Below are 25,585 nucleotides of genomic sequence, written 5' to 3'. Positions count from 1 at the left end.
CCCTGCAGGCCCTGACAACACTCCTATACTCCTCCCAAGGACACAGGCCCTTTTTCCACATTTTATAGACCATCTCTCTTTTGATCTTGTCGATGAGCTCTTTGTTCATCCATGCAGGTCTCCTGCCCCCTTCCCCGATTTCCTCCTCTTAGGGATGCACTGATCCTGAGCTTGGAAGAAGTGCTGTTTAAATGTTGCCCAGCTCTCAGAAGCACCTTTGCTTTCTAGCAAATTAGCCCATGAGATACCCCCAAGTAGATCCCAGAAGAGATCGAAGTTGGGGGGGTGGGGGTAGCAATTCTTCTTCTTGCCTTACTTCTACCAAATTCCATCTTGAACTCCACCATCTCATGGTCGCTGCATCCCAAGCTCATCCCAACTTTCACATCCCTAACAAGACCATCCCCGTTGGTAAGGGCAAGGTCCAGAAGCACCCCCCACCTCGTCAGCTCCTCTACCACCTGCATCAGAAAATTATCTTTAGTCATTGTAGGAATCGTTTGGACTCTGTGTGCCTGTCCGAGTTGCTTACCCAACAGATGTCTGGATGATTAAAATCCCCAATGAGAACCAGCATCCAGGATCCTGAGGCAACTTCCAGCTGGATCCCTACAAGTCCATGGGTCCGGATGGGATTCATCCCCGGGTGCTGAAAGAGCTGGCGGACGTCATCGCGGAACCTCTCTCAATTATTTTTCAACGATCCTGGGAATCTGGAGAGGTCCCGGTAGACTGGAAGCTGGCAAATGTTGTGCCGATTTTCAAGAAGGGTCAGAAAGAAGACCCTAGCAATTACAGGCCTGTCAGTCTCATGCCAGTGCCTGGTAAAATCATGGAGAAGATGGTTCTCGAACTTATTGAGGCGCACCTGGGGGTCAAAGCAGTCATTGGTCCCAGCCAGCATGGGTTTGTGAAGGGTAGGTCCTGCCTAACTAACCTGATTTCCTTTTATGATAAGATCACCCGTATGGTGGACCAAGGAAAACCAGCTGATGTAATTTTTTTGGACTTCAGCAAGGCTTTTGACACGGTTTCCCATAGGATCCTACTGGACAAAATGTCCACCATACAGCTAAATAAAAACATCATACGATGGGTGAGCAATTGGCTAACGGGCAGGGCCCAAAGGGTTATGGTAAATGGGGCTGCGTCAGGCTGGCGGGCGGTCACCAGTGGGGTCCCTCAAGGCTCCATTTTAGGGCCGGTACTTTTCAATATTTTTATAAACGATCTGGATGTAGGAATAGAAGGTATTTTGAGCAAGTTTGCCGATGACACCCAAAACTTGGAGGAGTTGTGGACTCGAATGAGGGTGGAAAGGCCTTGCAGAGGGATCTGGATAGGTTGGAGAGCTGGGCGATCACCAAACGCATGAAGTTCAATAAAAGCAAGTGCCGGGTCCTGCACCTGGGATGGGGAAACCCTGGCTGCACGTACAGACTGGGTGATGAGACGCTGGAGAGCAGCCTAGAGGAGAGGGATCTGGGGGTCGTGGTAGACAGCAAGTTGAATATGAGCCAGCAGTGTGCCCTGGCAGCCAGGAGGGCCAACCGTGTCCTGGGGTGCATCAAGCACGGCATCGCTAGTAGGTCAAGGGAGGTGATTGTCCCACTCTACTCTGTGCTGGTGAGGCCTCACCTCGAGTACTGTGTGCAGTTCTGGGCACCACAGTATAAAAGGGACATGAAACTGTTGGAGAGTGTCCAGAGGAGGGCTATGAAGATGGTGAAAGGCCTGGAGGGGAAGACGTACGAGGAACGGCTGAGGGCACTGGGCCTGTTCAGCCTGGAGAAGAGGAGGCTGAGGGGAGACCTCATCGCAGTCTACAACTTCCTCGTAAGGGGGTGTCGAGAGGCAGGAGACCTTTTCTCCATTAACACCAGTGACAGGACCCGCGGGAACGGGGTTAAGCTGAGGCAGGGGAAATTTAGGCTTGACATCAGGAGGGGGTTCTTCACAGAGAGGGTGGTTGCACACTGGAACAGGCTCCCCAGGGAAGTGGTCACTGCACCGAGCCTGTCTGAATTTAAGAAGAGATTGGACTGTGCACTTAGTCACATGGTCTGAACTTTTGGGTAGACCTGTGCGGTGTCAAGAGTTGGACTCGATGATCCTTAAGGGTCCCTTCCAACTCAGGATATTCTATGATTCTATGATTCCAGCTGCTTGTAAAGGCCTCATCCACCTCCTCCATGTGATATGGTGACCTGCAGTACAACCCCACAACAGTGTCACTCATACCAGCCTGCCCCTTAATTCTCACCCATAAGCTCTCCACTCATTCTTCTTCCTCCCCCAGGTGGAGCTGGGTACACTTTAAGAGCTCTCTCACATAGACGGCAACTCCCCCCTTTGTTTCCCCAGCCTGCATTTCCTAAACAGGACATAGCCCTCCATGACAGCGTTCCAGTCATGTGAGCTGCCCCACCATGTCTCTGTGACCGCAATGAGATCATGGCCCCGTGACCATACACAGATCTCCAGCTCATCCTGTTTATTTCACATGCTTCACACATTGGTATACAGGTGTTATAAGTTGCCCCCTTAATTAATTTTCAGAGAGCATTGCATTAATAATAGAAAGGAATTTATTGAGTAAGCAACAGCAAGCAAAACAGCGCTGGGCAGCCGGGGAGTCTCAGCTCCGCCAACGGCGTGCACCTCACCCCCGCCAGGGTCCCTTTTTATATCTTGGTAATTCCGGGATTACGCAGCACATCCTGGTATATTCTGCGACTGCGCGCACTGTTGCTAGGGGGTCGTCTCTGTCCCTCTGGTGGTCGTGAAGATGAAGGCCGTAGTCTTCCTCAGCGTTGTGGTTCAACTTCTGTTTTTATTTGGTCATGTTGGCCCAGCGTGAGACAGGAAGGCAGGATGTTGATACACCACTTTAGCAACTTATCAGGAGATGGTTACATGAGCTTTGCAGCAGTGTCTTTGAACAAAAGAGGCAACTGAGATGCAGAAGGAGAGAAGGGGAGGGGCTTCTCTTTTTTGTTACATTAAGCAAAAGAATTTTCATAGTGTCTAGCCAAGTATTATACAGCTCCTTACTTCAGCAGGGAGCTTTCACAACTCCCACTCCTCAAACAGAACTCCTCGTTTTTATAATACAAAAGACAATGAATAAACATTCATTGTGTATTACAATCTCTCCTTTTTCTTTTAGTTACTAATTTTGTTCATTGAATCTCTGCAATGCCTCGCTACTAAGAACTAATGTTTCCTCGATTCCTTCGTTGGTACTTATTGGCTCGTATTTGGCATGTATGAGCATTAGATGTGCCACTTCTAAACGTCCGTTTACAATCGCAATCAATTTATTAAAAATACATGGTCCAAAAGTTAGTGCTATTATTAAGAACAACAAAGGTCCTGTTATTGTTGATAATAAAGTAGTAAGCCAAGGTGAATAATTAAACCAAGATTCGTACCGGCTTTGTTGGGCTTCATTCTCCCGTTTCCTTTTTTCCAGCCCTTCCCTGAGTCTTACCATTGTACCTCTTACCACTCCAGTGCGATCAGCATACACACAGCATTCCTCTTTCAGGGCTGCACACAGCCTGCCCTGTTGTAAAAAAAACAAACAAACAAACAAAAAAACAAATCTAATCGCCTACGATTTTTAACACTACCTCTGAAAGCGACCTGATAGATTTTCCAGGGCCGAGATGGATTGTTCAATTTGGGTCAGGTCCTCCTCCACAGCAATGTGTAAGGAAGTAAATTCTTGATTTTGTTTAACCAATGAGGCTACCCTGGTCCCCACTCCAGCTCCTCCCAGGATTATTAGAGTGGCTAAAGTTAGAGCCGTGAACGGTTCCCGTCTTTCCAGATGATGACTTGCCACCGTGTGCTGGGTGTACATATAATCCTCAGGGTGGTATAGAATCCTTGGTATAATTATCACCTGTATACAAAAATCACGAGATGCATTAAAGAGTTTTAGTGATAGACAAGGAGTTACATCCACTGAACAAACCCACCTAGCGTTGTTGGCTGGGATTAACCACTCGGCTGATTGTTTTCCATTCTCCGTGATATTACATAGGTGACACTTCTCACTAGGAACCGTGCCCACACACCTACCACCTCCAGTGACTTGTGTTAGTGTTACCCTTATGTCTTTTCCCCAACTGCATTGTAGAGGGTTGTTCTCGTTTGTGCGGGTGGGCTCCCCAGGATTGCCGATAGCATCATAATATGAAGGCCTTATTCTAAAGCATAATCAACAATGTTTTGTTACATTTGGGCTTGTTTTGTTTAATAATTGGTAGCTGGCATTCCTGACCCCCCCCCCCCATATGTTATTCTCAGCTATGTTATCATTCTCGGCTTTACCTGAGCTTGTAGGGCTGTCAAGGGTTGGCACTGTAGTATTTTCCGCAGGCTGGATTCCCTGGACACTTTCTGACAATCAGCATCCTTCTTTTTATTAGTATGAGTCCTCCCCTATCTGTTCTGTGTTTGTAAAATCTGACATTTTTCCTAGTATCCAGCTAGTATTGTCCAAGTTTGTTATATTTATATATAGAACCTTGCAAATTTCTTTATTTCCGTGGAAGGTTCCTGTATACCCTATACCATGCCCTTGCCACTTGTAACGGGGATCCACTTGTCACTTACAACCTTGCGGCCCATATCCCACTTGTAAGAATTTATCCCGACCAGCCTTGACTGTCCAGTCCGTAGCAAGGGTTTCACACCCCCTGTATGCACAATAATATGCGTTTGGGTAATTACAGTACACCTTTCCTGGGTTAGAACTTGGGCAGAAATAAAATCCTGATCGGTTAAAGCATGGCTGCACTGACACCAGGTCACATAATGTGATGCGGAAACTGGGAGCACCCACTGTCATTGTTTGCTGGATGACGAATTGATCCTTCCATCTGATCAAGCTCCATTTAAAAGGCTGGTGGGGATACGCAGACCCATAGCTGACCAAAATGATGATACTGACTCCCATGTATCGTAGGAGGTGGTCAGAGCCCATCTCTCCAGGGTGTTTTTAAATTGTCGGCCCCTCAGTCCCCCACCGTTTTCACTTCTCTGCCTTGCTTGTCAGTTCGGTTGCAGCGAACTACAAGGTATCGGTTCTTCTTGGCAGCAGCAGTGTTCTTCATGGGAACCTACTAGGGAGCCTTTGAAACAGGGCCTCATCCCCTTCCCATGATACACAGATAATATAAAATACTTATCGAGTCCATCTTAGTGTCAGCTGCAAGTCGTCAGGGCCTGGAGCTGCCTCCCATTTACCTTCCTGGATTGGTCCTTTCACACGGCTGGCATGCGTCCATCCTTTCTCCGCAGTTCAAATAGCTGTTTCTGTGGTAAGCAAAACAACATAGGGGCCTTCCCCATCGCGGTGTTAAAGAAGTCTCTTTCCAAGTCTTAATTGGAATTGAGGGTGATCAAGTGGCAATTCCAAGTCATAGGGCATACCATATAGCATTTCTAAAGGAGAAATTCCTACATCAGTTTTGGGCTGTGTCCGTATGTTTAACAGTGCAAGAGGTAAACATTTTACCCAAGAAGCCTTAGTTTCCAGCATAAGTTTTGTTAGTTGTTTCTTAATTTCACCATTCATTCGCTCTACCTTTCCAGCACTTTGGGGATGCCACGGAGTGTGGTATTCCCAACTTGTTCCTAGAGCTTTCATAGTCTCTTGAGACACTTTGGAGACAAAATGAGGGCCTCGGTCAGAGTCAAGTGTTTCTATAATTCCGTATCTAGGAATAATATTCTCAATTCCCAATTCGACCAGATTTTAGTATTTACTTAACTGATCATAAATTTTCGGGATGATTAGGGTCTCAGTTGGGTCGGTCAGGGGAATGCAATTGTCCGCAGTTCCCTGAGCAGTCCCATCGGTCCCATCGGCAATCTGAGCTCGCACATGAACTCAGATTGTTTTAAGAGTTAGCTGCTTTTCTGTTTCCATAACAACTCTCTCTCAGACCCATCATGATCCCTTTGCCCCAGAGGGCTAACATCCCTGATTTTAGGATCTCAGCCTCGGGCTGCGGCGGAACTATTAACATTCCTACATTCTCTCTCCCTGCTCATTCAACTTCGAATACCTTTAACACTTTCAACAAACCTTTTAACACTTCCTTTATCTTTCTCTAGCCTTTACTTTTCTAATGCCAACATCAAAGGCTCAGTCAGGGGCCAACTTAATTCCGTACCTTTTCCCTCCAAGATGCTGAAACAACATCAGTATACAACATTTCATCCTGTTTTTCTTCTTTCCACAAAAACAACATTGATGGTAATATGGTGTTATAATTAATACTTCCATTTAGGGGCCACTCCTCTCCATCCTCTAGTTTATGAAGTGGCCACCACTGATTACAATATTTGATAAGAGTTCTTTTACTTTCTGTACCCTCTCACCCCACTATATCCCTCCAATATGTTAGTATACATCCCAGGGGGCTTTTCCTCAGGATTTCTTTTTTTTAACTTTTCCTATTGTAATCTACAGTGGTTAATATTCCACCATTTTCCTAGAAGCTCTTTACTAGTCAATCCCAATCGCTCCAAAATCCACAATATACAGATACACAAGTAAAATCAGACCACTGTAAATTAATTGCCTGTAGACAATTACACTGAGGACATTTAAACCTGATGAGCCGATAATATGCCTGGGCAAATTTTGTTCTCTTAGACATACACCTCAATGGCAGTTCTTATATTTTCATATTTACATATTAACATATGTATAAAAGAACACTTTAACAAAAATGCCTGGGCTTTTATATATACAATATACAATGTACAGTTATTATTCCAGTTAGAATTATTCCTCAGCAGCTGCAAACATTATGCCAGTTGCCATTAAAGCTCGCTTACCCTCCTCCTGTGTCTTTCTTAAAATCTCGGACGTCCCCGGAGTTAATGGGGATGGCCACATATTCCTAGTCACTGGTCCCTGAGCGCTAGAGTCAGAGTCGCTATCAGAGTCTCCCTGGGGTTGCGGATTAGGAAGCCCGGGAGTCGGAGGGGCTGCAGGTGGGGGTGGTGGAATAAAGGGAGGCAGTGGGGCTGGGATCTCTAATTCTCGGTTTTTCTTGCACCTCCCATCCCCTCCTTTTTCTTTTAGACGGTATAAATTGGCTCGAGTTTCCAAGCTGATCGAGAAATGTGCATATTCACTTTTTTCCAAACTAAAAGGTTCCTTCGAGTTTACATAAATATTTAGGGTCTGGCAAACCCAATCTTCAAAGGACCCAAATACGGGCCAGTAAAGGTGGTCTCCTCGAATCTGTTTACCACCCCAAACTTCAACACAATAATGTATCATTTTTACTTTATTCCTTCCCCGCCTAAAAGGGGAATCCGCCCAATTTTTAATCATTAATCCCGGGGTAACCTAACATCAGACATTACCCCACCCATGGGACCAGAAGGTTTACTCTTCTTCTGTCCCATCTTCCGGAGCGCCTTCACACACACATGCACGAATTGCTTCCCCCTTTTTGTGGCCCAGTCCCTCGCGGGATGTGGGAACCGCACTACTGAGGGGTCCACACTCGCTTCGTCCTGCTGGACGTCTCACAGCAACACGCTCCAGGATACCCAACCCCAACCGAATGGATCACCGGCCTATACTTACTCACTCCTGTGTCTTCGTTTGGTCTTCGTGCACAAAGATTACTAGGGGTTGCCGGCTTTATTTGCTTGCTGCCGAATTTAGGGTTCGTCGGTGAAGGATTTGAATGAAAGTAGTCCTAGTGAAGGCCACTGAAATCAGCGGGGCGCCCCCTCTGAAGGTCTTTCAATCAGATTGCCTTCATCCGAGTCACGGCACCAAATTTGTTATAAGTTGCTCCCTTAATTAATTTTCAGAGAGCATTGCATTAATAATAGAAGGGAATTTATTGAGTAAGCAACAGCAAGAAAAAAAACGCTGGGCGGCCGGGGAGTCTCGGCTCCGCCAACGGCGCGCACCTCACCCCCACCAGGGTGTGGTGGTTTTACCATGCTGGGCAGCTAAACCCCACAACCGCTCTCTCACTCCCCCTCCTTTAGATGAGGAGGGGGAGAAGTAAAGCAAAGAACAACTCACGGGTTGAGATAAGGATAATTTAATTAAAGGGAAATAATTATAATAATTAAATAAAGACTACCATGAACTAAACAACTTAACTAAGGGGAAATAAAAAGGGAAAGGGGAAAGGGAGGGGAAAAGGGAAAATAAAAAGAAGGGAGGAAAACAAACAAACAAAATAAATGAAAGCTATATGGAAGTGCAGAGGAAAGAAATTAGTCTCTACTTCCCACAAATGAGCGATGATTGACCACGTCCTTGAAGCAAGGCCTCAACGCACGCAGCCAGTGTTCGAGAGGAGGACCGACGTCTTCTCAACGAGAGCCCACCCCTCCCCTCTTCTTCCTGTTTCCACCTTTTATTGCTGAGTGTGACATCACATGGTATGGAATATCCCTTTGATTGGTTTAGATCAGCTGCCCTAGTGATGTTTCTCTCCTCACTTTTTGCCCACCCCCTAGGAGGGTTAGAGAAAGGCCTAATACTGTGCCACTGCTGCTCAGCAGTAGACACAACACTGGTGTGATAACACTGCTGTTCCAGCTACAAGTACAGAGTACGGCACTGTATGGGCTGCTGCCGGGAAAATTAACATTCCAGCCAGACCCAGTACAACCCCCTAAATTGCCCCCTTAATTAATTTTCAGAGAGCATTGCATTAATAATAGAAAGGAATTTATTGAGTAAGCAACAGCAAGCAAAACAGCGCTGGGCAGCCGGGGAGTCTCAGCTCCGCCAACGGCGTGCACCTCACCCCCGCCAGGGTCCCTTTTTATATCTTGGTAATTCCGGGATTACGCAGCACATCCTGGTATATTCTGCGACTGCGCGCACTGTTGCTAGGGGGTCGTCTCTGTCCCTCTGGTGGTCGTGAAGATGAAGGCCGTAGTCTTCCTCAGCGTTGTGGTTCAACTTCTGTTTTTATTTGGTCATGTTGGCCCAGCGTGAGACAGGAAGGCAGGATGTTGATACACCACTTTAGCAACTTATCAGGAGATGGTTACATGAGCTTTGCAGCAGTGTCTTTGAACAAAAGAGGCAACTGAGATGCAGAAGGAGAGAAGGGGAGGGGCTTCTCTTTTTTGTTACATTAAGCAAAAGAATTTTCATAGTGTCTAGCCAAGTATTATACAGCTCCTTACTTCAGCAGGGAGCTTTCACAACTCCCGCTCCTCAAACAGAACTCCTTGTTTTTATAACACAAAAGACAATGAACAAACATTCATTGTGTATTACACAGGCACTTTAGGGAAGCAGCAGGCACAGTTACCTCTAGAGGGATGCAAGAAGATTCCCAAAGGGCTATCAGGAGCATTGCCTTCTTTGAGGAACACTCAGATGATCCTATGGGACAACTCAGAGGTTTTTCCCTGCTGCCTTCAACAGTGACAGCAGAGACAACATCCCCTAGCCCTCTTCAGTCACATCTAACTCCCCTCTCTTCCCCCACTGAACCTAGTTTAAAGCCCTGGTAATCAGTCCAGAGAGCTTGCTCCCCAATACACTTGTGCCCCACCTGCTGAGTCAGAGTCTGTCAGCAGCCCACATACCCTGCTTCTCAAAGGCCTGCCCAAGATCAAAATACCCAAGCCTTGGTCTGGACACCGCCCTCTCAGCCAGTCATTTACCTGCCTCATTCTCTTCCTTCTTTCAGGGTCCTGGTCACCCATCAGGAGGATAGAGGAGAACACTACCTGCACCCCTGATCCCTTCAACATCCTTCCCAGGGATGCAAAGTCTTTTTTAATATTACTCATTTTCCTTGTTGCAGCTTCCCGGGACCCAGCCTGAATGACTGTTGTGGTTTAACCTGGCTGGCAGTTAAACACCACACAGCCATTTGCTTACCCTCCCCACTCCCTCTCTGGGATGAGGGAGAGAAATGGGAAAGTGAAGCCTGTGAGTTGAGATAAAGACAGTTTATTAAGACAGGAAAATAACAACAACAATAGTAATAGTACTACTACTAATAATAATGTGTATGAAACAAGTGATGCACAATGCAATTGCTCACCACCCACTGACTGATGCCCAGCCTATCCCTGAGCAGCCAGCCACCCCACACCAGCTAGCCACCCCTATATATTGTTTATCATGACCCCAGATGGTATGGAATACCCCTTTGGCCGGTTTGGGTCAGCTGTCCTGGGTCTGTCCCCTCCCAGCTCCTGCTGCACCCCCAGCCTGCCCACTGGCAGGACAAAGCAAGAAGCTGAGACGTCCTTGGCTTGGTGTAAGCACTGCTCTGCAACAATTAAAACATCATGGTGTTATCAGCACTCTTCTTATCCTAATCCAAAATGTAGCACCCTACCAGCTACTAGGAGGAAAATTAACCCTATCCTAACTGAAACCAGGACAATGACGGTAAGAGGATAGTAGCCCTCTGGTTTAATGAGTTGCGACAGAGACTTCCTAATGTCTTTGACACACACTCCAGGAAGACAACACACCTCCCTGGAGAGGTTATCTGAATGGCAAATGGGAGTTTGCTCTCTTAGAATCTTAGTTATGTGCAAGTGTGTGAGCACTGAACTCATTGTACATGTGTTTGAGAGACCTTGATGATACACACACATACACACGCACTTTATCTCACAACCATTATGTGTTATCACAACAGCTGTGCCTTGTCTGACAAAAAGCAACTGACCTGATTATGATGGCATACATACATGTACAGCTTTCAGCAGTTTTCTCTGACAGTGCCATTGGTAGATGGGAAGAACTAGATTTGAACCAAAAAAAAACAACACTTTTTTTTTCTTTTTTTTCTTTTTTTCTTTTCTTTTCAGAAAATACAATCCAATCTATGTCCCTGTTGGAACACAGATACAAATACAGAGCTTTCATGTACAACAATGAATTTTATTCAAATTTTTCTTTTCTTTCTAATGTTTAGTGTTAATTTTTTTTTTGTTAGTTTCTGACATTTTTTCCTCTGCTATTTTTATTCTTCTAGCTTGTTCTGCTTTCCCATCTACCTTTCTGATATTTGTAGTGCCTTATGTTCTGTAGGTAAACTTTCTCAGTGAAAAATCCTTCAGCGGGTTTTTAGTCCTGGGATTGTCCATTTCCTGAAACAATTACAAACTTCAGCTTTTCAGGACTTTACATCTACTAGCAGACAGGTCCAAATGTAAACACTACCTTCATACATATTTTACTTTCTAAGTCTGTTACTACAATTTCACTTCGGTTGTGTACAAACATCAGACCTGATGACAGAAAGGCTTTGTACATAACAGAGTCACTATAAATCACTTTCAGTCACTCGAAGTATATTTCTTGAACAGGTCCCCAAAGCAATCCTCATTCCACTGTTCAGATAATTACGTGGTCAGATTTTCTTTAGATATGCCTGGTCCTACTTCTCAACTTGAAGAATGGCTTTACTTGCACAGAGAGCAGCTCTCTCACCAAAGGCTTATACAAATGTTTGCTTCTGCATCATGTCTTCTCTTTATTGTAAAGGATATTATTGTGGAAATGACTTGTTCATTATAAGAAAGAGGATTTCTGGTCACAGAAATCATTTTCATATAGCATAAGATATGAGAACCAGAGACACTGGATGGAAGATAAAGAAGCCATCTTAGAAGTATGAATGTTTGCAACAGCAATGGTACAGAGCATTGGAATGAATTGTTCAGCTTTTAGTTTCAGTCTTTTTTTCTATCATCTGTTCCAGCTCACCTAAAACATCTTGTTGGGATGCAGGTATTCTCTGGCTAGTACTCAGCAGGTCTGACTGATGCTCAGAACAATCCCTCTGGCTGTAAGATCACTACAGATTCATTTCCTGAGCCATCAAAACTGTTATATTCTGTCATCTGATCTGTGAGAGTATTCCAATTAGCAGTGAAAAGCCCATTCTAGAATTAGTGTCACATGAACACATTCTGTATTAAAATTAGATGAATCTCAACTTGAGAGGACCTTTTTCTCTGTCTGCTGCCAAAAAGTCTAGGATGAAGACCTTAGTCTTAGATATCAAACTTTTAAGCAAACCTTAGTGTCACTAAAATGGTGTCTGTGAATGGGAAAAAGCCAACTTCATATAATGCTGCAGAGAGCCTCAGTTATAGTCATCTAGTCAGAGGTGAATTAATCCTTCTTGGCTTGATTTTACAGATTGTATCTGGAGCTTAAAGTGACACCACTTAAGTCCTGTACAGATGTGGAGATTCCCTGAAGAGGGGCCTAAGAACATTATAGGAGTAATCAAAAGTCCGCATCTGACAGCAGTAGAAACAGCATGGTCCATATTTAATGCAACACCTAACAATCTCTTTAGCCCATGGCAAAAAAAAAAATAAATAAAAATAAAAAAAAAAGATCCTGCAGATCTCCAAAAGAGGAGCTAACATAGGTGCATGGGAGAGCTTTTTTTAGTTATGACAGACTGCTGTAGGTTCACTTGAAAAATTGATTGGCCATACCAATTTGCAAGACACAGCAACACCAGATATCATGAGGCCAAGAATTAGCCAAGAAAGAGACTAAAAAGAAACCACATGTAGTAGTAGATCTTTAAATGATCTTTGCAGTCTAACTGCCTAGAATAAATTAGTTCTGTTGTTGGAGAGGAAATATTCTAAGCCTGTACATAAAAGATATTACCAGTTTTTAAAATGTTTAAATGCTATAGTTTTTGATGGGAAAGGACTATTTCCAATGCTTTGAACAGCCAAAACATAAGAACAGATACAGAAGCTCAGAACAAAACTTAATCTAGACTACAGCAACTCAAAGAGAATGCATGGGGTAGAGTGAAAGAACAAGAAAACATATAGAAGTTTTTCCCTTGAATATTATCCCATCGTCAACCAAACTGCAGTTTAGTAACTTCCTAAACTAGATATTCTGGAGTATCACACTTGGAAATTTAAGCATCTAGGAATTCAAACATTCCAGGGAGAGGACTCAGAATTATGACTCATGTTCATATGACCAAATATGTGTTTCAAACACAATACAACAATGCATTTGATGATAGAGAATAGATTTACCTTTGATTTCTGCCTGTTTCAGAGCCCTGTTCAGGTGGCTCTGCTGACATTGGAACTCTCCTTGTACAAGGTCCATTATGAAAATAAGATCAGATCAGATGTTCAGTTCATTGCCTGACTGTGGCCACTGTAAAACTTAGTGATGTTCTAGGGCAGGTTTAGTCATCTGTACCTGTGTCATCTGCCAATATCCAGAATTGTACCTACTGTTTTAGAGCCAGACTTAAACAAACACAGTCTCTGTCTGTAAAGGGACAGTGATATGACATGAACGAACAGCTTGTGGTGATTCATCTGAGACTAAACTGGATTTGCCCGCCAGGATAATTCACCTGTAGAGCTAATAGCTCTAGGGTGAATTATATATAAATAGCTCTGGGTTAGAACACAGGTCTGTCTGGTTTATTAGCCTCTTGCCAGCAATGTTTAACAGCAGAAGTCTAGTGAAAAGGACAGGTGCAGAGACTTATTTCTGAAGAATATCCTCTGGATTTCCTGCTAATGATAGCTCAGATCCTCCCCAGTGAGAAACGGTATCTTGTATTTAGAAGAGCTCATTTCCATTATTTTGGGCAGTTATTTTTTGAGCCCATGAAAACTTCTGGTATCCATAAGATCCTGTAGCCAGGTTTTCCAGTTCAGGCACTGTATTTTGGAACTTGCCTCTTGCCTGTTTTGTCTGAGGCAATGTTGGCCCACTGTCATAAGCACAATTCACCTACACTGACCTTTGTGTTATAGCTGCACTGATGCCCAAACTTGAATGGTTGAACTGAAAGTTACTTGCATGTAAGGACGTGGACGTGCACATACATGAATCACCTACTTTAAGCATCTTAAGGAATTTGTCCAAGATCAAATGAAGAGGCATTGGAAAAGCAGGAAAATATCCCAAGATGTCTCTGACAAAAGCCCATAAACCTTCCTTCAAATATTTTTCTCTCTGGTTTAGCATCAGTCTCAGTGGTGTGATTTGGTCTTGCCAGATCATCTACAACAGGTTGCTGGGTCCCAGAGCATCTGAACTTTTGATCCCACGGAGAATTAGACCTTTAGCCAGCTAAAAAGAGCAATCCAGCTAGGTAGTCCTCCAGCCAAACTTCCCCTGGGTGTGCTCATTTGGACATTAATATTTCACTGATACTAAACTTTGCTCTTCATCATGAACTGCTCATTACTTGAATGCCATCAGGGATTTCTTATGTCATGAAAGAGCAGAGATTCTGCATGAGCACACTGAGCAGGACTGACTGTCTGCTTTCTGTGGATAAAGTCGTTGATCTGTGTATATGTGTGTGCCTGTATCTGCAGAACATAGATGTCTTAGTGTTTTCCTCTCAATGGTGTCTCTGTTCTGCAACCATCTGTGTATAAAGCTGCTATTATCTCATGAACAATGAGTCATACAGGAAAGTCTCTAAGAATTAGGCAAAAACTATGTTCATCTCTATTACTGAAGATGAGGATTCAGTCCCACAAGCTCTCTGGAAACTCAGCATTAGTTTTCCCTTGACAGTTTTAATCTTTAAAATCTGCTGTTGCTGGCACAAACTTACAAACAACAGGTTGGCAGTAAGCTGTCTGCAAACTGGCACTTGAAGTCCACTGCTTGTCCTCCTCTTGGAACTTTCTAACAAAGACCCAGTACAGCACTGCTTACTGTGACCAGCCTTTTCCTCATTCCATTTTCCAGTGGGGATCTACTAAAAATAATTCCCCAACTCTTTCTCAGCCCTCGCAGATGACTCTCTCCGGCTCTTTCATTTCCAAACTACTCTGCGGCTCTGCAAATTGCAGTGGGAGAGTTGGAAAAAGTTAGGGTCACTGCTCCTTGTGTCCAACAAGCTATACCTAGACCTGGAGCTGACCAAAAGATTATGAAGTTGGCCATATTAACTGAGACAGTGATCCATACTGGTATCAAATAATAAGATCAAGAGCAAAGGTCTTGCACCTGAGTCAGGGCAATCCCAAACATGAATATAGGCTTGATAATGAGTGGATAGAAAACAGTCCTGCAGAGAAGGACCTGGGGGTAGTGGTGGATGAAAAACTCAACATGAGTTAGCAATGCGCTCTTCCAGACCACAAAGTCAACTGTATCCTGGGCTGCATCAAAAGAAGTGTGACCAGCAAAGCAAGGAAGGTGATTATCTCCTTCTGCTCTGCTCTTGTAAGACCCCACCTGGAGCACTGCATTCAGCTCTGGAGCCCCCAACACAAGTAGGACATGGACATTTTACAATGAGTCCAGAGGAGGGCTGGAGCACCAGTTCTGTGAAGAAAGGCTGAGAAAGCTGAATTTATTTAGCTTAGAGAAGAGAAGGCTCTAGTGAGAACTTATAGTGGGCCTACAAAGAAAGATGGGGAGAGACTTTTTATCAGGAAATGTAGTGATAGGACAAGGTTTAACAATTTTAAACTAAAAAAGGTATGTCTAGGCTAGATATAAGGAAGAAATTCTTCATAATGAAGGTGGTGAGGCACTGGACCAGGTTGCCCAGATACACTGTGGATGCTTGATCCCTAGAAGTGTTGAAGGCCAGGTTGGATGGAGCTTTGGGCAACCTGGTCTAGTGGAAATGTCGTGGTTTAACCCGGCTGGCAGCTAAATACCACACAGCCGTTCGCTCCCCCTCCCTCTCTGGGACGGGGGAGAGAAATGGAAAGTGAAGCCTGTGAGTTGAGATAAAGACAGATTAATAAGGCAGGAAAATAATAATAACAATAATAATAATAACAATAATAATAATAGTACAATGATGATAATAGTACTAATAATTATGTGTACAAACAAGTGATGCACAAAGCAATTGCTCACCACCCACTGACTGATGCCCAGCCTAACCCCGAGCAGTTCAGCCCTCTCCCCCCGGCTAGCCACCCCTATATATTGTTTAGCATGACGTCAGATGGTCTGGAATACCCCTTTGGCTAGTTTGGGTCACCTGTCCTGGGTCTGTCCCCTCCCAGCTCTTGCTGCACCCCCAGCCTGCCCGTTGGCAGGACAGAGCAAGAAGCTCGTCCTTGGCTTGGTGTAAGCACTGCTCTGCAACAATTAAAACATCGGGGTGTTATCAGCACTCTTCTCATCCTAAGCCAAAACATAGCATTCTACCAGCTACTAGGAAGAAAATTAACTCTGTTCTAACTGAAACCAGGACAGGAAAGTATCTCTGTCCATGGCAGGGGGCTGGAACTAGATGATCTTCAATATCTCTTCCAACCCAAACTATTCTATGATTCTAATAACAATAGCCTTAATTTCACATATCCAATGAGATTTGGGTACTTAGGAAATAATTGAAAGAAAGGAAATACCCAGAAGATTTTCTTAGAAAGTCTCCTGTGGCCAGAAAGGGTACAGAAAGAAGAAGATCTGAAAATCAAGTGAGCTTCTCTGGCTAGTGGGGAAGTTTCTGTTTTGGGTCATGTTGTCAGACACAGTGGAAAGAAAAAGTTACAGGGTTTTCATGGTCTCCATTGCCCCAGAGAGGTAACTAAGATGATTAAGAAGGTTTGAAATAAACAGTCACATATCCTAATTATGTAATGTACTCTAAATAAGTAGATCATACCCAGGAAACATGCACATGATAAATTCAGATTTACAGTTAATTTAGATTTTTAATTGGAAATTTTAATCTTAGATTTTAAATGTTCTCTAATATTTTGGGTGATAAATAAGGGTTAGAGATACTGATACATGAAAGGAAACATGCTCCTGTGGGCATGAGTGAAACTGGGTGGCTGGAGTTAGACCAGATGTTAAGATCAACATATTAAATGACAATAACTGAATCACAGAATGTTTGAGGCTGGAAGTGATCTCTGGAGGTGATCTAGTCCACAAGCAGGGCCACCTAGGTCTGCTTGCCCAGGACTATGTCCAGATGGCTTTTAAATATCTTCAATGATGGAGATTAAAATCCTATGCTATATAACGGGAAAAAGATATTGCACTTTATACCTGGAGTCATCACTTTGGGCACCTAAGGAAGTGATTGGGTAGCTCACTTGGATGGTGTCTGAGAGACCATCCATGCCATCCTTCCTCAGCCACCACCCTTCCTGTTAGCTGCATCCTTCTGACTCTCCTGTGGCTGGTATTAGTTTTGTGTTCTCCAGCCTTTTCACTGAACTGATCAGTCTTCAACCAGAAGAAAGCCACTGCTAGGTGGGTTCACTGAATCACTGAAAAATGTGGCTTGGAAGGGCTATTGGAGGTCTTCACTACAATTTTCTACTCCAAGCAGACCTAACTTAAAAGCTAGATAAAGTTGCTCAAGGCCTTGCTCATGGGAATTCTGTAAATCCCTAAGGACACAGATTCTCTGCAGAGTCTCTGGTCAGCATGTCACAGGGCATCACCACTCTCATGGCAAACAATGTATTTGTCAAAAAACATCTTTCTGGTTTGCAACATGAGACCATTGCCTTTTGGCCTTCCACTTTGCACTTGCAGGAAAAGCCTGAATGCATCTAATTTGCATACCCCCTTTTCAGCTGTGTTAGTTTTAGTTACATAGTCCCTAAGCCTCCTCTTCTCCAGGCCAAACAAATCTAATTCTCTTTGCATCGTCATATGGCATGTTACAGCTGACCAGTAATACTAGGGGCTTTTGCTGGATTCTCTCCAGTATGTCGACACCTCTAATATAATCGGGGCGCAGGGTGTGTGGGGCATGGCAGAGAACTGTACAAAGTATTACAGAAGCAGTCTCATCAGTGTCAAATAAAGTGAATAATTACATCCCCCTACCTGCTGGGTCCATTACTAGCTACTTACTAATGCAATGCAATCCAATGACTGATTAGTATTATCACTACAGGAGTGCATTGCTGACCTATGTTTAGCTTGTTTTCCATGGGGATCCCTAAGTCTTTTCTGCAGAGCTGCACCCTAACCAGTCAATTCCTAGTCTGCACTGATGCAGGGAGTTGTTCTATCCCAGGTAGAAAATATAAAAGGATTTATTATTTCATAGAATTAGAACAAACATATGAGGTCAATTAGACCAAAATTTACCAGTTGAAAAGGTACCTCAGTCTTCTTGTGCTTTGTCTGGTAATATATGTGATGGGCAATGGTGACATACAGGAGCAAGGTTTCATCCCTGAGAAATCCTAATTTTCTGCAAAATATTTTTAGAGCCGCACAAGGTCCAATGTTGGTCACAGACATACGCAAATGGCCTGTAACTCTCAGCACAATTTACCCTTTTTCTCACAAAAGGCCCTGCAGGCTTGAAAGTGAATCTTGCAGGCCCCTGGAATGAATCCCACTTCCATCTGTTCCCCCAGGACCTCAAAGGAGCAGCAGGCACCATGCCTAGAAAGGATAAACTTTGTGTGTGCATGGTATGCTTTTAAATCAGCATTTTAATCCTCCTTCTGACTTCACAGATAGGCAAACTACTAGGAGTTCTTAATACACCGTGACGTATACTAACATTCCAGTACATTCTTAGTACACCTTGAGGTATGACAAAGCTCCAGCTCTCCTATTAAGCTTATTTGTTACTGTCATAAAATAAAGAGTATGTCCTTTTTATTTCCCCGGTATAACTTAAAATACTCATAGGTCAACTAAATGAACAGTAGTATGTTTCTTGGTCTTAAAGAAATAAACAAAATTTATTTAGAAACCCTAGCAGCTGTCCTGTTTCAGTTTTCTTCCAGCTTTCTGTTTGGTTGGTTTTGTCCACTTTACTCCCTGTCCTGTTTTCTAGAAACTGTCTGCTTCTGTTCAGAATGCTAATGCTAATACACCTGCAGTTCTTATACATTCAGAAGCAAAAGCTAAGTACAGGGATACAGAAATAAAGAAATACAAAACACTCCAAAGCTGGTCAGAGCTTAGAGCTGCTTCCTGGAATTGCTAGGCACAGACCTGTGTTCACATTCTTCCCAGTCTATGGAGGCTCAGTGCCACTGTCTTGTCTTCTCACATTTCACCTCTGTGTGAAAATACTTGGTTGAACAGTGCGCAATTTCTGAAGAACAGGTAACACGAATTTTTATTTTGACATTTATAGCTAATTTAAAGGTGTGGCCTGTTATTTATTTATTTATTTGTTTGTTTATTTATTTATTTTTCCCTCAACTTAAGAGCAGTTCAAGCCTTTGGCCTGAGCACTGTGCCCACCATCAGCTTGGACAGTGCACTCTGCCTCTGTACAGTGGTGATGAGTAGTATAGAGTTGGACTAAGTCTTTTACATTTACCTTGTCCCTTCTATGTCTCTCCCAAAACTGTCTTAAATGAGCATGGTGACATGATCAGAGGTCATGAAAGGAAGCCACTGAAGCTCTTTTAACTGCTGATGCTAACATATGACCTGAACACCTAACAGGCTGATTTACTGAAATACAGCTGCAGAGAAACAGCTGATCACACAGAATGATCCTTCTTACTGCTGACTGGCATGCCCAGAATAAGCCAGTGCTGGCTCATCGGTAATACATGTGTCTGCTCATTCCATTAACTCTCCTTTCCTGGTATACTGCGACAAAGCAAAGGACACAGAGGGTTCTACATGACATCTCACCTTATGACAGCTATCATGCACATCTAGAAACTTCTGGGAGTTCAAAGAAATTTTCAGACGAAGGCTTTGCTTTCAGCTTTATAAATGTGCTTTTAGCTTTCATCATGTTAAAGAAAAATGGTGTTAAAAAACACTCCTGCAGAACAAAACTTCAATGCAGATGTTATTTCTCCTCTTTGCATATTTCTTCCTTTATATACAAATAAAATTATAAGAACTGGTTTGTACTTAACAAAAGGATAAACCCTGCTAATCTACTTTATGTGCTAGCATTGTGCTTACCGCAGCATGGTTTGTTGGCTGAGGCAGACCACTGTGGTCCTAATGTGCACAGCTGTCCAATGAAAACCGTATCATGTCATGTGAGTGTGGGCAGGACTTGCCAGTTTAGAGGGGGTTGGACACAATGACAATTCAAGTCAGACTTCTGTGTTTGTGACGTTGCTAACCATACGTATCTCTAACAATTGAAAATGCCATGCTGAGGAACGTACAAGCTAGAGCCAATCACAGCAGGTAGCCATGGAGCAAAAGAAGAGAAACAATAAGATGATTTTGACCAGCTTGGCAGGCAGTGATCACAGACCATCATGTGATGGGGCATTAGTAGACAAAACACCAGAGAGCTATGACTGGCACAAAGAACCCTGAATACAAGTAGGATGATGACCAGTCAGGAGGCAAATGGGTTACAGCCAGCAGTGATGACAGGGTACAAAACACGGAAGGATGACAGAAGCCCAAACTGAACACAACATACAAGAACAACTGCCACAATTGTTTCCCAAAACAATTTTTGAATTCTCCAAATGAGAAAGGAATGAGATGGAAGGAACAAGGAATGAGATAAAGGAGATAAGAATAGTGCACCACTAAGTACTGAATGTAAATGAGGGGAGGCAGGAAACCTGACAGGTGTGACCAGCTGATGTACGTTGATGGCACCTGTGTCCAAATACAAAAATTAAACAAAATAATGATCAGAGCTTCTGACACTCAGAACCACCTGGCTGAACATGATTACCCCACATGGCTCCTATTGACATGAAACACAGAGACGTTTTAAAATGAAAAATTTGAAGCTACAGCCAATTAATTGGCTCCTTATCTTTGCTTTTGAGAAATTATATAATTCTTTTAAATGATCTTTTTTTTTTTAATTTTAATTTTTATTTTTCACTTAGGTCTGATCCTTAGAAAATGACAAGCAGCTTGATAAAGACCTGGGCAATGGAGGCCTGGAACGGCCCTTTCTTTTTTCAATGTGTGGACCGTACTCACCACAGAGGGTGCCGAAACACAGTGTATCAGAGTGGCACTTTGAGGTGAGAGTACAATCCCACCATGTTACAGAAGCATGAAATTGGTGGAGGGAAACCGAGACCGTGGCAAGGGATGGGGCTACCTCGGAAGGCTCCTAGGTCAGGCTGAGAACTCAGATGTGGCCCTGCTCCAGCACCACCCTCGGAAGAGGTTTCTGGCTGATGTTTCCAAACCGTGGAGACTAGAGTTCACTGGGTGACGCCCCTCAGGCTCTGGGCCTGCACCTCGTGACACACGAGCTTGCTCGTCTTTGGAAGAGAAACCAGGGCTGAGAAGCTGCGACACTGCGTACGGTGAAAGCACTTCTCTCCCTAAGGGCGGAAAGAGAAGGAACGTTCCCTGCCGCAAGGCCTCCGTCCCGGCCCGGGCAGTCGCCCGGCGGTTCCGACACAGCAGTGAACAGGGTGGGACGGCCCCCACCCGCCACCGGCCCCGGCGCGGCGAGGAAGCGCCCTCTGCAGGCGCCGCCGGCCCCCGCAGGCTGGGTTTCCGCGACCGGGCGGCGGCACGGCCCCCCCGACCCTGGCCTCCCGGGAGCCCCTGCTGCGGCCCCACGGCGCGCCGGGGCTTCCCAGCGCTGCGGGAGAGCGCTGGCGCCGGGCTACCCCGCTCCGCGGTCTGGGTGGGTGGGCTCGGCGGGGTTCTCGTGGAAGCTGCGCCAGCCATGCGGCTTCCTGCCCCCACGGCGCTCCGTGCGGCGTATCCCCCCCTCCCTCCCTCCTTGGACGCTCACAGCACGGCCTTCCTGCCCCACGCAGGCAGCATGGAGCAGGCCGCCTTATTTTCCCTTTCTTCCACAAGCAGGTCTCTACACCACAGGAAACAGCATATGCAGCAAATCGCCACACATCCCTTAGACACCGCAGATCCTCACACATGCACTGTAATGGAGCAGAGGCTCTACCCTTTCCTACAGGACTGTGTCAGGGACTGCTAAGGCAGACAGAAGAATGGAGCAGTTCATAAGTGCTAGTGATATATGGAGCTATAATTTGTGCCAAGAAGATGGTTGATATTATTAAAGAAGGGGGAGATGTGGGAGTGTGGCCATGGGGGTCGACAAGCCCCACGGTTGATGATAACATCAGACTCTTAACGATGAGGCCATCAGGAATGTAGAGTTCAGAGGGAACAAAGAAGGGTGATTCAGGAGACTCCATGCAGTCTCAGGTTGCTATTCTCCAGCTGTTAAGGCATGGAAGTTGCTGGGTGTTTGCTAGTTGCCGGGCAAAGTTGTTTGACCAATGAGAAGTTGCTTTGAAAAGGAGTGCTGCGGGGCAAAAGGTAAAAGAGGAGAGCCTGTCCTCAAGATGAAAAGGCAACACGATATAATGAAGTTATGTCATCAATAAAGAAATAGAAAAAAAGGAACGAATTGAGATGGGGAAGATGCTAAAACTTATCTGAATTAATATTTACCTACATATATGGTAAAATATCCTAATTATCTGGGATGTAGATGAGAACCTTGTGAGAAGCATATGTAAAAAGGAAGATATCGTTCAAGACCAACGGATTAGGGAAGGACGAACAACTCATTAGGGAAGAATGAACAACTTGTTGGCAGGAAACAAGGCAAAGATAAACAAAAAACTTCTAAATACTGTCCAACAGAAGGTCAACGTCCAGAAAGGTAAAAAGTTTAACCTCCTCTTCCTCGTTGCCTTCATCCTGAAAGACTCCTGCCCACAACCACCAGGCTACATTGCGCAGGCGCAACCAGGAGGAGCTAAGGGCGGGGAGTATAGAAATGAGTACTTGGAAGAGGTCTGCCTTTTCGGGGGAAATAATGAATATGCATTACAGCTCATGTAATATGTAACAGTATTCATGTATAAAGTTGTGAGAGACGACCAGGCAGGCGTGCACCTTTTTGAGGGAAGCTATTCCCAGTGTGCCCGGTGCACCACAATAAAGTATACCTACTTTACAACCCTATGGTTGTGGAGTTTTCCGCATGTCAGGATAGGGACAGGCTAACAGGACAGGGACCAGGACAGGAACTGATCACCTAATTAAGATAAGTTCAGCCAAACTCAGCAAACCGCTCAAAGAAGCTTGTATAGAAAGTCACTGGAAATAGGCGCACCGGAGCTGGAAAGAAGCTCAAACTGAGAGAAGCGAACCTGCGCACACAACTGCCCCTTATTGGTAAGCAGTTATGCATTATGGAGAATCATATGTCCTTAGAAACAAAGACTGTCCTGGTAACCTTACAGCTTATTCCATTTATTAACAATCCGACAGTTTATGATCGTTAAACATGGGACCAAATTGAGGTCAAGGTGTGGGACTCTGCTACTAAAAATGACAAGGTTGCAGTGGGATTGCTTGGCACCTGGTGAGCAGTCTCTGAGGCCTTAAAGAGCCATGTAGGACCACAGTCAGAAACGTGGGGTTTGCCAGATAGCGAGGGAGCTGTGGGCTCATCCACCCATCCTTCTACACCATCGCCCCCCCCCACCCCCCCACACACCCCCCCCCCACACCCCCCCCCGCCAGTACTGCCATCACAGGCCTTTGCTGTTATGCCCCCTGGTGACCTGGATATGCCTTTTTACCCAGGCCTTGAAAAGGAGATGGATATGTTTCCCTTCAATCCGGAAAGAATAGGATACATAAGACTTGAAGGCCGAGTTGCTTAACAACTTAAAGTGTGACATATTGTTCCCATGACTAGCCCTGGAATTCTCCAGTGTTTGTAATCAAGAAAAGGAATGGAAAATGGAGACTGCTATATGATCTGAGAGAAATTAATGAAATCATGGAAGATATGGGAGCACTTCAACCAGGAATTCCAACTCCAACTATGCTCCCCCAGTCATAGACATTAATAGTAATAGAATTAAAGGATTGTTTGTTAAACACTTGCCTTTTAAAACTTTGCCATGTTTATATTTCAATTGATACCTTTTCTGATTGTACATATGTACAATCAGAACTTGGGTTTAATATGTAAAAGCAATGATATATATATTTAGATTTATATATATTTAGAAAGTTCGATGTTAGTGTATGCATGTTGGTAGAGTGTAGACTCCCTGAGCACCCAGCACCCATCACAGAGTGATGTTGGATAGTTGGCTGAATATGAGCCAGCAGTGTGCTCAGGTGGCCAAGAAGGCCAACGGCATCCTGGCTTGTATCAGAACCAGTGTGACCTGTGTGGGAATAGAAATGTTGTTTTTGCAGAGTTACATTGTTTAGAAGGAGGGAATGTGGTACTGAGATATGCTTACAGTGATAAGAAAGTTTAGCAGGTGACCTAGTAAAATGCAGACAACCAGACTCCTTAGGACAATTAGGTGAAAATCACGGTGTGATAAGTCAGATAAGTGAAGAAACATTACCACTTCAAGCAGTAAAAATGTCAAAAGAAATTTGAAATTTAGCAGGCCGGCAACTGATGGCCATGCATTGTTTGTGAAGCATCAAATAGATTGTGAACCTGGATTACCCACTCAGTGGGGAAACAGGGGAGGGTCCTGCCATCAAAAGGTATATAAACTGTGTTTTGGAACTAGTAGAAATTCTGTGATTCTGTTTACTTGCCCTTTAAACATTACTAAATTCAGATTGATAACATGCTGATATTTTTCTAAGCTTATGGAGAGATGTTTGCTGACTTCCCTCCCTCCTCCCTCCCTCCCCCCCCCCCCCCCCCCCCCCCCCGTTCTTTTTTCTTCTGTTCTCCTGTTTAATTGTTATCTAAACATGTAAGTTGAAAACATGGAGGACAAATGACGTGTCTGTGCCCATTACCTTTGGAATTCTTTTCCCTGCATTGGATGTAATCCATACTTGGGTAACTGCTGCCCTACTTGCTGTAAGCATTTACACTCAATCTCATTACAAATGAGATAGCCCTTACAGTCACCAGTGTGCCATGCAGGTTTGTTTTTATTTCTCACATCTACTTAGGGTTGACTAAGAATGTAGAGGCCAAACAGCGGTTACATGCATACCTACTGATTAGAAGCAGGTAATGAATATTTGTTGTATGCATAGAAGTCTCTAGTGTCAGGGAGCCTGCAGCAGCTCTGGTCATGGACCTCATTCTTCTGATTTCTAAATGTTAAATAAATAAATAAATACGCAGGTTATCAGGGGTAATTGAATTATATGTGGGGTTGTTACAGGTCTGTGGCTATTGCACATGTTATGCCATATTACTGGCAAAGAAGTATTATCTCCCAATTCTGCTGAAAGACCTGGATTCTTACAGTAGATTATATGTGGTATATACATGTATCTTGGGAGGCACCAACAGGATTTTCAAAAAACACTGATTTTGAATAAGTGCCAACTCTGTCCTTCCTTCATGATGACAATCCAGTGCAAAAGTGGGAAAAGACCGCTGCCAGGTGTTTGAGCAGAGATCTTTGTGGCACTTGTTGAATAAGAAGGGTCCTTCTCTGCAGCCCTTGAACTCACCTGTCTTCCAATATCACGGCTTTTGGCTCGCAGTTTGTTAACTAGAATTTCAGCAATATCAGCTCGTTCTTCAGCCTCTTCCAACTTGTGCTGGGTCTTGTGGCATCGACAGAGATTAGTGTTTGCCTGTGCTTCCTGAAATCATGGTGCCATCAGTGACATGCACACAATCTGTCATCACCCTGTTCCACTTAACACCCTGCACCT

The 25,585-nt window shown here is 44.3% G+C and overlaps 1 protein-coding gene and 2 long non-coding RNA genes across 10 annotated transcripts in view; 1 reads left to right on the top strand and 2 right to left on the bottom strand.

The window, feature by feature from the left end:
- LOC119713172 (uncharacterized) overlaps window positions 1–25,585 on the top strand; it is a 40,251-nt gene that overhangs the window by 8,094 nt on the left and 6,572 nt on the right. The window contains exon 2 of the long non-coding RNA XR_005260112.2: window positions 20,806–23,095. This is a non-coding gene — a long non-coding RNA (uncharacterized lncRNA). The remainder of the gene's footprint in view (window positions 1–20,805; window positions 23,096–25,585) is intronic.
- Window positions 2,480–8,410, bottom strand: LOC119713171 (uncharacterized). 5 transcript variants are annotated; one of them, XR_011804173.1, is made up of 4 exons: window positions 8,286–8,410; window positions 7,625–7,837; window positions 4,342–5,676; window positions 2,480–3,910 (listed from the first exon to the last, which is right to left on the bottom strand). It is a non-coding gene; the product is annotated as an uncharacterized lncRNA (long non-coding RNA). The 5 variants fall into 5 exon arrangements; XR_011804174.1 differs by having other exon boundaries at window positions 7,625–7,841; window positions 8,286–8,398; XR_011804170.1 differs by having other exon boundaries at window positions 7,625–8,408.
- The window catches only part of LOC119713167 (myosin-4-like), a 39,364-nt gene continuing 38,422 nt past the window's right edge, over window positions 24,644–25,585 (bottom strand). For 3 of the 4 annotated variants that reach the window (XM_038165376.2, XM_038165378.2, XM_038165377.2), the window contains exon 40: window positions 25,039–25,513. In XM_038165376.2, coding sequence (XP_038021304.1) covers window positions 25,220–25,513 — 294 coding nt within the window. In that variant the 3' untranslated portion in view covers window positions 25,039–25,219. Of the gene's footprint in view, window positions 25,013–25,038; window positions 25,514–25,585 lie in introns of those variants that run through there. The other variant, XM_072025825.1, reaches the window with a different exon arrangement.

The sequence above is a fragment of the Anas platyrhynchos genome, chromosome 19 (genome assembly GCF_047663525.1).
Source record: "Anas platyrhynchos isolate ZD024472 breed Pekin duck chromosome 19, IASCAAS_PekinDuck_T2T, whole genome shotgun sequence".
In the NCBI taxonomy this organism is placed as follows: Eukaryota; Metazoa; Chordata; class Aves; order Anseriformes; family Anatidae; genus Anas; species Anas platyrhynchos.
Note: the sequence above shows the minus strand (reverse complement) of the source record. Positions and strands in the feature narration are given on the sequence as shown.